The 13830-nt window shown below is 39.2% G+C and overlaps 1 protein-coding gene across 1 annotated transcript; it reads left to right on the plus strand.

Moving 5' to 3' along the window:
- The first annotated feature begins 5620 nt into the window (after positions 1-5620).
- LOC134820023 (zinc carboxypeptidase-like) lies at positions 5621-11175 on the plus strand. The gene is made up of 12 exons (XM_063830200.1): positions 5621-5961; positions 6108-6174; positions 6284-6456; positions 7581-7770; positions 7878-7982; positions 8100-8193; positions 8466-8551; positions 8806-8934; positions 9990-10074; positions 10458-10525; positions 10747-10883; positions 11090-11175. The coding sequence occupies exons 1-12, from the start codon at positions 5915-5917 to the stop codon at positions 11124-11126; spliced, it is 1218 nt and encodes a 405-aa protein (XP_063686270.1). The 5' UTR covers positions 5621-5914; the 3' UTR covers positions 11127-11175.
- Positions 11176-13830: the final 2655 nt, after the last annotated feature.

The following is a 13830-nucleotide window of genomic DNA, read 5'->3' on the forward strand; positions in this document are numbered from 1 at the left end:
AGGGCCGAATATCACGTTCTTTATAATTATATTGAACTAATCACATCCACAGCCTTCCGAATGTAGGTACGGACCGAAAAAGTATTTTCGGCTCATAATGCTCAGGGAAGCATGAAACATGAACAAAAGTAGTTTCCAGAAAAACTTTGAAAATAATTTCGATGTAGAAAATTTCGGTCTGAGTCATTCTCGATAGGTACAATTAGGATAAAGAAAGTGCCTCAATATGTAAGTTACTCTCCTTATTTCTATATAAACACTAGAAGCCGCACAGACCCACTATCTACACACAAACCAACTAGTAATTTTCATTACCCTAATTCTATGAACCAGTGCATCCCTAATTCATAATTCGTGTAACAACATCATGAAGAAGAGTCTGATTAGATTCGATCTTAACACTTAAGATTGTTAATATAGATGCTATTGTTTTGCCTGACGAGCCTGTCGCTAGTTAACGAATTTATGACATCTAACTTAGCTCCGCAAATTCGCCGCGATTTTGCCTAGTTTGACTTGTCCTTGAGGAGAGGCGGTTGCTTTAAATCAATGGTTTACGTTATTTTTGTGAATTCGACCCCTGTTGAAACAGTTATCACACTTTGTAACTGCATATGTATTGAGGATAGCTTTACAAATAAGAGGATCAGTAAATAAAATTGTTACTTGTTAATGATTAATCAACAGGATCATAATGTTGATTGTATCGATAAAAAATGGATTTTAAGGTATAACTATAATGAAGCATTGTTGAGCTCTGAAACCAAGTTTAATCGATTTCTCGTGCAATTTTAGGTCAGCTTCAGGAATGTTCATCAAAATAAGTTTATAACAATGTCGATATTTTGGTAAATTTCTAGCTTTCTGTCAGAAAATAAATTTACGGTTTCTATAATAGGGGGTAATTAGATATAAACTACAGTACAGCTGTACTTACACCCACATTCACAAGCAAAAACGGAGAACAAGCTCTGGTGACCTCACAGTCACGTGACCTCACAGTCACGTGACCTCAGGCTCATAATAACGTTACCACAGACCCAATCAATTGGGTTCTGGCCTGGTCAGCCCCCTGTCACCCGATCTTGAGGTGACGTACGACACCTCGTTAACCCAATCAATGTCTGGAAGGCTGCAAATTTTCACATGCCAAACTCACAAGGGTTTTACGGAGTTGTGCGAGATGACGATACATAGAGGCCGCAGAATTATGAGGACTGCCAGTTCCTGGTGGAACCTAAGCGATCCATGATATCATGACAGGCCCTATCAGGTCTTTGTTCGGGAAGTATAAATCATTGTGTGTTCTCTAAAATTTAGTTTTACTACAGTACTGAAATTTCTCATGAAAAAAGTCTCGTACACGTAATTACACAATGATACTTAAAATTATGTAGCGAATAATCTGATTTTGTATTCGAGTGACAGTTTTACTGTTAAGTAAGCCGTTGTTGTCGTTGTTTAAGTCCCTCAGTTTGCGTTATATTCATCTGAATAATATCATATTGTGAAGGAAGGAAAACTCAAGTACAGTTATATAGAAGTGTACAAATATTACAGTTTTCGTTCATTTTACTAGTTTAAGTTTAAGTGATGCACTTGATTTTAACAATTTTCATATGAAATATATTCAAGGCTCGACCGGGACCGCTTTTTTTGCCGGGCCTGGAAAAAAGTGCCGGGACCGGGATTAAGATCGGGACCCCGACCAGGAATAAGACCGGGACCGGGATTAAGCCGGGATTGGGACCAGGATCGTAGCTTTAAAAAATGTTACTTTCAATATTCTTTGATCTTATAATGTATAATCAATAATGGCGTTAGGTGCAGTATTTAAACAATGTGCTATGTCAGCAAGTTGGATGATCAAGTTGCTTGATCAAGTTGGTCGCAATTGGATTTCTAGAATATTCAACATTTGATTTTTGCGTAAAACATGCTACTGGTATTTGGTTATCCGAATCTATTGGAGTCCGATTAGCCGTCGCGTTGTGGTTTATCAGAGTGACTCTTTACATACAACACACAGTATGCACGCAGTGGCACACAGAGACAGCAACACACAGTTTGCACGCAGTGTCACACAGAGACAGTAACATACAGTTTGCACGCAGTGTCACACAGAGAAAATAACACACTGTATGCACGCAGTGGCACACAGAGACAGTAACATACAGTGTGTCCCTCCAGACAGCTTTGTTGTGCTGGTTTAACAAAGGGTCACACATAGAGTAGGCTCTAAACTCTCTTTGTAAGCGGGTAGTCCTGGATAATCTCATAATGATCAGATTCTTGGTGTTCAGTAATCAGTGCTATATGTTAATGTACTTTGCATTTAATCTACCTGTGGTGAGGATTTAATGTGCTTCTCTTGGAACTTTCAGAGCTGAGGGGGGGGGGGAGGGGTGTCCCGCGGTATATTGCCAATAAGGCAGCTGTTGTAAGGGGGGTCCCGCGGTATATTGCCAATAAGGCAGCTGTTGTAAGGGGGGTCCCGCGGTATATTGCCAATAAGGCAGCTGTTGTAAGCTACTAAGTAAGCTACTACCCGGGGGTAGTATAGTGCTGTGTTGCCCGATATTGGTATGATACTTATCGTGGTAGTATAGTGCTGTGTTGCCCGATATTGGTATGATACTTATCGTGGTAGTATAGTGCTGTGTTGCCCGATATTGGTATGATACTTATCGTGGTAGTATAGTGCTATGGCAGGTGCAATACTTTGCAAACTTACTTATACTGTGTTAATTGTGCGACAACTTCTTATCCATTAGCGCACTTTTGTAATATTGTACTGATAGAACCTTCTTTTATCACTCACCAATACGCTATCCAGTATTTTGACGTTTACAAGCCCTTTTTAAAATTTATAACTTCGTCAATCGCCATGTCTATATTATTAAATAACGGGTTTCTATGCTGTATTTAATAAAAATATCTTATCGGACTTTACCTGACCCTGGTGGAACCTAATCGATCAGTGATCTTACGACAGGCCTTTCTTTATTTGGTCGAACATCACATGAACGCTAAAGGGTTTATTTCTCTTTATGTCCACCCATATTAAAGTCCGGCTACCATATACGTTTAAATAAATTGTTGCGGCCTAAATATGTCCGCCAAAATATTGTCCGCCCATACATTGTCCGCCCAAAAAGGTCACATAAGGTGATCCGATAAGGTCCGATAAGGTCCGATAAGGTCCGATAAGGTCCGATAAGGTTGTTTCCTTGAAGTACAGTGCTTTGAATAGGGAACGTTCACAATTCACATATCAAATAGGTTGCAAGCCAGCTAACTCCCAAACTAATTCCACGATCTTGTCACTTACTAACTAGGTTAATCCTGGTCCTGAATGAAGATACGGTGACCGACAACTAGGAACCTCTCATTTCGGCCTCCCACAGGTATCACATCACATGGCCCAATCAGTGACGTATCATTTGTGATGTGATCCATATTATAACCATCCTAACAGCCGGACAACCAAGAACCTGGGTAGGGTTCACATGTCAGTTTAGTAAGTAGCTGTGTATTATGAAGTATATTAAGAAGTGTTTGAGCTCTCGGTATGTGTTCACATTACGGACGTGAGCCGGGTCCCAACGATGTGAGCCGGGTCCGAAAGGGGCTGGTTCTCGTATCCAAGGATGTGAGCCGAGCATGCAATGGGAGTGATACGAGACATAAAATCACAAGTGCGGGAGTTGATCAGCTGTTAATATACAACCGCACTTCTGGTATATATACTGAAACGTGAACATGAAGAGTATCGGTTTCAATTCAACATGCCTGCTTTCTCCAAATTCATCGAAGGACAGAGAGGATCTCAACAGCTGGTGGACACGGACGGTTACATCTACTCCAGAAAGAAGGCTAAAGATACAGCCATCCACTCTGCTTGGCGATGCCGGAAGCACAACCCTCCTACCAAGTGTCCCAATCATGCCTACCTCAACCTGTCAGATAACGCTTTATCCCTTGGCTCCAAACTCCACAACCACCCTGCTGACAACGCTGCACCACAGAAGCGTGAAGTCCTCTCCTCACTGAAGCGGAAAGCTGCTGAACAGCCCTTGTCGGTGACCCAGAACCTCCTCTCTGAAGTCCTAGCAGATTCAACCTCAGAAGCTAATCAGACGCTACCGAACATGGAATCCCTCGCTCGGGTGGTACAACGCAGTAGAGCCAAGGCGTCCGGATCTGCACAGCACTCTGAAGCGAAGACCTCAGAAGAATTCCTCCTCCCATCTACCTGCACCTCCACGAGACGGGACGAGCCCTTTGTTCTCTTCGACGGAAAGACAGATCGGAACGTACGAGTCGTTGCCTTCTCTACAGCCCGGAACCTTGCTACGCTGGCAGAGTACAACAACTGGATTGCAGACGGCACGTTTTACGTCGCCCCGAATATATTTACCCAGAGCTATACGATTCATGCTGTTATTGACCAGAAATGTTTGCCGATGATTTATATTTTGACTGGAGATAAGAAAGGGGACGCCTATCAGTATATTTTTAATGTGGCGAAGTTCTATTTTGACCAGCATTGTCCGGTTGAAACTGGTACAATAATGATTGACTTTGAGAAAGCGGTGATGAATGCGCTTCAGAACAGTTTGCCAGGGTGGGATATCAGCAATTGCTACCTCCATCTCTTGTCCGTCAGCCAGCATAATATGCTTATCCAATTGTGTTATGTGTACAATTATGACGGTTCACTATAATGGGCCTATAATTTAATTTTAAACTTTCGTAAATCCTGTGTAATTATATGTAATCCTTTGTAAATCCTGTGTAATTCCTGTGCAAATCCAGTGTAATCCTGTGTAAATCATACCTCATACCTCAGATTTAACCGGGCTCTTGCCAGGGCCTTAATTTTATCCGTTTAAAAATTGGGAAAAATTATCCCATATAAGGATTTAAAAATTAATATAAAATTGAACCAGTCAACCAGTATATTAGATTTGTGTAAGTTAAAATAGGGAATCTAGATGCTCTTGCATGTATTATTTATTCTGTTCATTAACACATTAATACGATTACGTTCATTTTGCAACTACTCAATAGAAAGCCATACAATAACCTTGATACAAGGCAAAGAGTTACGTAGTTTGATGCTACAGAGAGTAGCGGTAGTAGCAGAATACACTCGCTGTCAGTACAGTGGCAGTCAGTACAGTGGCTGTCAGTACAGTGGCTGTCGGTACAATGGCAGTGGCTGTCAGTACAATGGCAGTGGCTGTCAGTACAATGGCAGTGGCTGTCAGTTCAGTGGCTGTGACTGTCAGTACAGTGGCAGTGACTGTCATTACAGTGGCTGTCAGTACAATGGCAGTGACTGTCAGTACTGCAGTGGCTGTCAGTACAGTGGCTGTCAGTACAGTGGCTGTCGGTACAGTGGCTGTCAGTACAATGGCAGTGACTGTCAGTACAGTGGCAGTGACTGTCAGTACAGTGGCAGTGACTGTCAGTACAGTGGCAGTGACTGTCAGTACAATGGCAGTGGCTGTCAGTACAGTGGCAGTGACTGTCAGTACAGTGGCAGTGACTGTCAGTACAATGGTAGTGACTGTCAGTACTGCAGTGGCTGTCAGTACTGCAGTGGCTGTCAGTACAGTGGCTGTCAGTACAGTGGCTATCACTCCCTGATTCCTTAGTTTCAGATATTAACCCCATCATGCTCACTGACACCGATTACTAAGGAGTTACACTGGCCCAACATGATTTGAATAGTATACTAGTTATTACTACAACAATAGTAGTATAACGTGATCATATGTTAAATGTTAATTCATTCCTGTTATTGATGTATTGATATATTACTAGTGCTCCAGTAGCAGGGAGGGGTTGAGTTACTAGTCTCCTCCGTAGTGCGTCAATCTGCCTTCTCTTGGTTTCAGAACCCACTATGTTACCCCTCCGACTCCTCCTTTTCGTCTTCCTTTCAATTGCTAGGTAAAATATTTTGCAGACTTTTTAGAAATGTATGCTGATAAAACTATTTATTATTGTACTGCAGGGTGATGTTGTTATAAGTTCACTCAACTGTCTTCTTCTTATCGTAATTTTATATATATAAATTGTAATATATTAATCGGTAGATTGGAACCGCTGTCCATGGAGGAGAAGTTAAAAGTTTCCACCTCTAAATATACCGATATAATTCACGTGAGTTGTCAATATTCACAAGATCTTGGGCACCCTTACAACTATAATTGGGTAATGTGGAATGTCACTTCCACGTAGCTTCTCTCATCAGTAACTTAGACTTCTACAGAACAGAGAGAAGAGATGGAAGTCAGATAATGGAACGTACAAAATAGAGAATGACGAGGACTTGTTTAACCAGTTCACAACGGAACAGTTTACCTGGATCGACAATGTGTTTACTAATAAAGATCCCTCCTACTATAACTACACTGGCTACAACTCTTTCGAGCCTATAAGAAGGTTTGTCCCCCCCCCCCCCCCCCCCCCCCCCCCACTACACTCTGTTACTAGAGTCCTCCAACAAAGCAGCTCCTTTCTAACACACCGCCTTTAGTGAGATGTGAAAATGCAAAAGTTAATATGAAGCATTCCTTTACATGGCACTTTATTTCAATACATCAAAACGCACCAAACCGCACCAAACCGTACCGCAACGCACCAAACCGCATCAAACGTACAGATTAGCTGTACAGATTAGCTGATAAGTAGGATTACGTGTTTCAGTGAGCTGTACAGATTAGCTGATAAGTAGGATTACGTGTTTCAGTGAGCTGTACAGATTAGCTGATAAGTAGAATTACGTGTTTCAGTGAGCTGTACAGATTAGCTGATAAGTAGGATTACGTGTTTCAGTGAGCTGTACAGATTAGCTGATAAGTAGGATTACGTGTTTCAGTGAGCTGTACAGATTAGCTGATAAGTAAGATTACGTGTTTCAGTGAGCTGTACAGATTAGCTGATAAGTAGAATTACGTGTTTCAGTGAGCTGTACAGATTAGCTGATAAGTAGGATTACGTGTTTCAGTGAGCTGTACAGATTAGCTGATAAGTAGAATTACGTGTTTCAGTGAGCTGTACAGATTAGCTGATAAGTAGAATTACGTGTTTCAGTGAGCTGTACAGATTAGCTGATAAGTAGGATTACGTGTTTCAGTGAGCTGTACAGATTAGCTGATAAGTAAGATTACGTGTTTCAGTGAGCTGTACAGATTAGCTGATAAGTAGAATTACGTGTTTCAGTGAGCTGTACAGATTAGCTGATAAGTAGGATTACGTGTTTCAGTGAGCTGTACAGATTAGCTGATAAGTAGGATTACGTGTTTCAGTGAGCTGTACAGATTAGCTGATAAGTAGAATTACGTGTTTCAGTGAGCTGTACAGATTAGCTGATAAGTAGAATTACGTGTTTCAGTGAGCTGTACAGATTAGCTGATAAGTAGAATTACGTGTTTCAGTGAGCTGTACAGATTAGCTGATAAGTAGAATTACGTGTTTCAGTGAGCTGTACAGATTAGCTGATAAGTAGGATTACGTGTTTCAGTGAGCTGTACAGATTAGCTGATAAGTAGGATTACGTGTTTCAGTGAGCTGTACAGATTAGCTGATAAGTACGATTACGTTGACGTGGAGGTGTATGGAATAACGCACGAGAAGAGGGAACTGATCGCACTTCATATCAACAAGGGAGATAAAGATGATGTAGTGGTCCTGAACAGTCTCATTCACGCCAGGGAGTGGGTAGTCGGTTGCGTCACCATGAACATTATTCACCGGGTAATTAATTAAGTAATTAGTAATTACTCATTACCACTAATTAATGGATTCTACCTGATGTTATTACATGTACACTTTACAGTCGTTATATAACCTGTCTCACCTAGTTGCTGGAGTACGACACAGTCGGGGCTAAACTCCTACTCAACAACTTCCACTTCGTTATTATTCCTGTGGTGAACCCTGACGGTTACGAGTACACACACACAAAGGTAAATGCTCAACTTCTAGTTTCTTTCTACATTTTCTTCGATCAAATGATCTGAAAATTGCAGTGATGGTTCACTAACTAAGCAAAGTATTAGTATTATAATTTACACAATTCTCAGAACAGAATGTGGAGAAAGAACAGAGAACCAACATTAATGCCCGGTTGTTTTGGAGTGGACATTAACAGGAACTTTATGTATGGCTATAAACCATGTGAGTTAAGATTTATCTTAAATAAAAGGAACATGTTGATGATTTGAAATCACATAGAAAAGAAAAGCATATAACATTGAATTAATATAACTTTCAATGACGACGAACTATTTTGTGAAATGATATTGCCAATCAGCATAAGTTTTATTTTCTATTACTAGATTCCCTTGATTGTGGCCTGGTAGGTAAAATTATATCTAATTGATAAAAGCACTACTATCTACTACTTCTAGTACTACTACTACTACTACTACTACTAACAAATATCTCAGTTGTAGTTGGGATCGGTAATAATAACAATGGGCCTTGCAGCGAACAGTTCCCCGGAACTAAAGCTCTCTCTACCAAAGAGAGTTTGGTAAGTTTTCAGCTCTAGTTTATATCTTATTGGACTTTATTTGAACGGACACTCATTGGACGCTGGAGGTCCCAGCGTTCATTTTAATTTTCATTCAAAATAATGTCCGTTCAAATAAGTTAGATAAGGTAACTTATTCTTTGCGATAATTCAAATAAACGGCCTCATGCCGATTTAATGGATTGAAGATCGGAAAAACTGTTTCAAGTTTTCTTTGAGATCACTACATTAGAGGTAATGGGTCCACTGCACAGGCTCTGAATCTACTGTTGTTCAAGAACCGCCACAATATGCGTTACTACATAGACTACCACACATACGGTAACATGTGGACTAACGCTTACGGGGCCACTAGCTGGCTCCCTAAAAATGAGAAACAGTTGGTGAGTGAATTTATATTTTACAATATTAAGCAAACATTAATTGTGTTATATTTTTAAGAACATACTGGTTTTTAATTTAATAAGATTCGCAATTTACTATTACTATATTTGTCAAGGGGCATAACATTTAAAAATAGATGTCCTTACAAAAAATCACTTACACATTTAACATGTTCACGAAAAGTACATGTTAAGACCAAAGTATTGCTTAACATTATTAAGACGATGATAGGTATTATACCTCAGTATATACAGGGTGGGCCAAAAGTCAGTGTGCAAACGTTGGTCTTAATAGCTCAGTCACTGAGTGCCCAATTGAAATACTTCCTTCTGGTATGACTTAGTACCACCACTGGTTCGAGGAATTTGTCAACTCGAAAAATATTCGCGTTCATTTTTTTCAAATGGAGGTTCATTTTCACATTTTTTTGATAGTTTGGATAATCGGATCAAGCTAAATGTTATTGAATTGTGTTTGGCCATTCGAATTACATTTGCCCTGAAAGAATGAGAGTTCTAGCTTCTCAGATGACCGAGATATGAAGCATAACAAGCTTGTTCATTACGTGTGATCAGGTGATTGGTTTACCTAATCACGTGATAAGGTGACCCCGTTAACTACCCCGTTAAACATTATGGGAATTGTTAAGGGTGCCCAATTAAGGTGTCGTGTCACGGTGTCACATAATCACCCAGTCAATTTGTTAACGAGATACACAAAATGCTTGTTAACTTCGTCATTTCTAATCCGTTTTGCCTCATTTTTTCAGATCATATGCAACATTTGATAATCTACCGTCTCTAAAAAAATTAGGCGTTCAGGATTTTCAGAGAAAACAATATAGGTGTTTTAATATTGAATGGGCGTGGTCTAAAATATTCGAATTTTCAAATTTTGACGACGGAATCCTCGAACCAGTAAGTACAGTATGCCATCTGCAAAGCAACAGCTCTCAAATATAAAACTCAGCGGAGGTATAAGACCCAACGTTTGCACACTGACTTTTGGCCCACCCTGTATTATATAAGTATACAAGTATATGATATCTGTTTAGAAACGATACAGAGAAAACGTGGAGCGCAGTTTTATGAATTCGTTAGGAGTAAAGTGGAAAACAGGAGGAGTACACGAGGTTATATGTAAGTAACCACACTCACAGTGTTATCTGTAAGTAACCACACTCACAGTGTTATCTGTAAGTAACCACACTCACAGTGTTATCTGTAAGTAACCACACTCACAGTGTTATCTGTAAGTAATTAGTAACCACACTCACAGTGTTATCTGTAAGTAACCACACTCACAGTGTTATCTGTAAGTAACCACACTCACAGTGTTATCTGTAAGTAACCACACTCACAGTGTTATCTGTAAGTAATTAGTAACCACACTCACACTGTTATCTGTAAGTAACCACACTCACAGTGTTATCTGTAAGTAACCACACTCACAGCGTTTACCCAACAATTTTTGAATTTTTTCTAGAAATTTTTGAAAGTTTTTACAGCAGTATCCGTTTCAGACGAGTGTAATGGAATTCTGGTTGATCACGCGCATTACTACATCACACCTATAGCTTTCACTGTTGAGGTGAGATTTGGTGAAGGATAAAGAGAAATTAACAAAAATTGTGGCACCAACAGATTTTTACACACTGTGTAACACACTGTGTAACACGCTGTGTAACACGCTGTGTAACACACTGTGTAACACACTGTGTAACACACTGTCTAACACACTGTGTAACACACTGTGTAACACACTGTGTAACACACTGTGTAACACACTGTGTAACACACGGTGTACCACAGGTGGGATCTACTCACGATGAGTTCACAGTACCTGACACCCGGTTAGACACCTACATTATCTCACAGTGGTTAGCTCTCGTCTCCCAGCTCGAGCTTCTCCACTCGGAGATACAGTCAGGACAGTACATGGAGGACAGGTAATAGGACTAATAGCATACTTATAACTAACTCTGCACAGTGGTAGGGATTACTCAACAACTTCTCTAAAACTTGAATTCTTTTAGTAGCAAAGTATTGTACATATTAAGAAGATAACACTTATTTTGTATTTTACATATATTACTTATAATTATAATTATATATATAATATTATATTACTTATAATTATATAAATAAACCACAGAACGAGGAACTGGAGACGGACTAGCATGATGAAATGAACTTTACAAGAAGGAGCATACACTGGGGAACAATAGCGTTATATTAAGTTGCTAGGTAACTAGTATCTAGTAGTACTACTTATCTAACAACGAAGGGAATATGTGTTCAGTGTTGTGTTCATTCATTAGTTATTTATTATTATTATTGTGTTAATTTAGATTAGCTTTAACGTTAAAGAAGCAAGTTTAGCGAAAAAATTGTCAAATTATACCTGGTTAATTAGAATATAATTATAATATTCAAAATGGCAGACTCGAAATCAATTTGAGGAGGAGTAATTCAGTAATATGAACTTTAAAATTAAAGTAAAGAGGGGTAAAGAGATATGTTTCTGTTTGGAGACCAAAACAGGCAAGAACAAAATTATGAGCTGAGAACGCCAGGGGCATAGACATGACATATGAAATATTGTCCATTACCCACGAGTATATCACAGTGCTGGCAGTGGCAACCATGACCGTGCCTCTATTATCCATTTTATACTATTATACCCCCTTTACTGTTTTTTCAGGCATTAAGGCTCATTGGAAGTCGTTTAGCAGATTTATTTTCAGTTCATTCTAATTCGATTTCAAAAATGACAGGAATATTAAGAAATAGTTATGTGGAGGTTTTTAAGAAATTTGCGCAAAATACTCGCCAGCACTGTTAGTGTTATAGGAAATTCGATAAAAAAACCCAAAATCGCCATATATTCAGGCACATTATGATTTATAAGTCTTATTTAAATATGGTCATTGCGAACATTTTCCATTTTTGGAAAAGTTTCTGCGACCTTCTTAGCTTGAGATATAAAAATAATGTGGTATTTTGGGCCGCGATGAGCAAAAAAAAACAGTTTTTCATGAATATCTTTAAAAACTGGGCACTTAAGATCTATATTTTTTAATAACTTGTAGATAATCATAAATATTAATAAGGCTATAAGGCGGTTATCGGGTTATTTTAAGATAAATTCAAGTCTTTGAGTCCTTCAGAAGCCGAGATACAAAAAACCCCAAATTTACGCCTGAGGGCAATTTAGAAAATTTGTCCTGTGGGACTTGGACTAGCGATACAAATTGGGTACCTAGATGATTTTGGTGTGTAATGACCTAATGAAATACCCTGTGTGGTCAAAAATTGGCCCCTGGCTGATTACGTAATACGTAATATGTTAACGTGACCCCTAATGTTGAGTTGCTCGGACATTGAAGCTGCTCCCTGGGCCCTGATATAATATTAGTCGCAGTAAAACAAAAAATTAATTTCACTAGGAGGAAGATTTTTCACATGTCTGCACTTAGAAATTCAATAACTTGTAAAATAGTCAGATAAATCATCATGATTATAGTATTAATTATATGTTAAACTGCGACCTAGTTTTATGGCCAGACATCGTTTTGTGAATATAATTGAGTTATCGAAGTAATGGAAAATGCTGGCTAGGGCTTTAGAATTACAGAGCTCATGACTAATTGAGTTAGAAGCTAGTTTGATAAATCACCGTGATTATAGCACGAATATATTAAATACTATGTGCCAGCTTAGTCTTACAGCCAGGGTGTTTTTTGTGTATACTTATAGTTATACGTATAAATATAATTGAGTTGTCGAAGTAAAATAAAATCTCACTTAAGTTTTAATTTCAGGTGGAATTTTTTACATGTCTGTTTACTGATGAGGTGATACTGATACATTATAAAATATTGTCCTCACAACTGGCCTATAAGTATAAGCAAAGCCTCACAAAATTCAGAATGTGGCTGTGCTGTTTAGTGTTTATCTAATTCTAGCAGCTATGTCCAGTCCAGATGAATCCGTAGTACTGAGATCAGTAAAGAAGGATCTTTTCTCTGACTGTGATCTTTTTAGAGACCATCTACTCCGGACGTTTGAATTTTCAGAAACCATTCTGAGCCTTTTTTCTATTTAATACGTTATTTACCTTTTTTGTCATTGTTTTTGCTATCAATATCGTGGGATTATTTTTCTACATATTAGGTAATCCCTGAGGGGGGTTCACATTATCACATATTAGGTAATCACCGACTGAGGGGGGGGGGGGGTCGTTCACATATTAGGTAATCCCTGAGGTACATTTATTTTGTCTATTGTATTTGCTGCCAAACTAACAATCAAACTCATGATCAGGCATGTTAGTGACTGCCTTGACTTTGCTGGCCCTGTTCCAGTTCGCAGTTGGAGCTTTTACCACTGGTAACCCTACACTGAGGATATACGAACACTCTAATCAAGGAGGACGGTACAAAACACTTACAAGTCCATCTGCAAACCTTGCTAACATAGGTTTTAATGATGACACCGACAGCGTTTATGCAATCAGCGGAGATTGGGAGCTTTACACCCACGTAGATTACATCGGAACAAGGTTCTATGTGGAGGAAGGTCAGAAGTTAAACGCAAAAAACATTAACGCTTATTCCTCAGCAAGACCTATAAATTGCCGCTACATCTCCGATCCCAATACAGCTAAATTACGTGCCTCTAAAAGTTCCCATCTTCAGTATGGAACGACGGAGTACCTGTTGCCACAGGAAGATTTAGGAGCAGATATGAGAAATAGGATAACTTCTATGGTTGCCGACAAAGGAGACTGGGAGATGTATGAGTGGACAGGCTATCAAGGTGCCAGATTAGTGATAAAAGAAGGCGAAACTATCGACAACCTTAATGGATGGAGTAACAGGATCGCTTCTCTGA

Source organism: Bolinopsis microptera, chromosome 8 (assembly GCF_026151205.1).
Source record: "Bolinopsis microptera isolate Bmic1 chromosome 8, MBARI_Bmic_1.0, whole genome shotgun sequence".
NCBI lineage: Eukaryota > Metazoa > Ctenophora > Tentaculata > Lobata > Bolinopsidae > Bolinopsis > Bolinopsis microptera.

Excerpts from the sequence above, each read along its gene's own strand:
- LOC134820023 (XM_063830200.1), top strand. The coding sequence starts at position 5,915 with ATGTTACCCCTCCGACTCCTCCTTTTCGTCTTCCTTTCAATTGCTAG. Across the intron at positions 8,194-8,465 it reads TATGTATGGCTATAAACCAT|TTGTAGTTGGGATCGGTAAT; the intron begins GTGAGTTAAGAT and ends CAAATATCTCAG. Across the intron at positions 8,552-8,805 it reads TCTCTACCAAAGAGAGTTTG|GCTCTGAATCTACTGTTGTT; the intron begins GTAAGTTTTCAG and ends TCCACTGCACAG.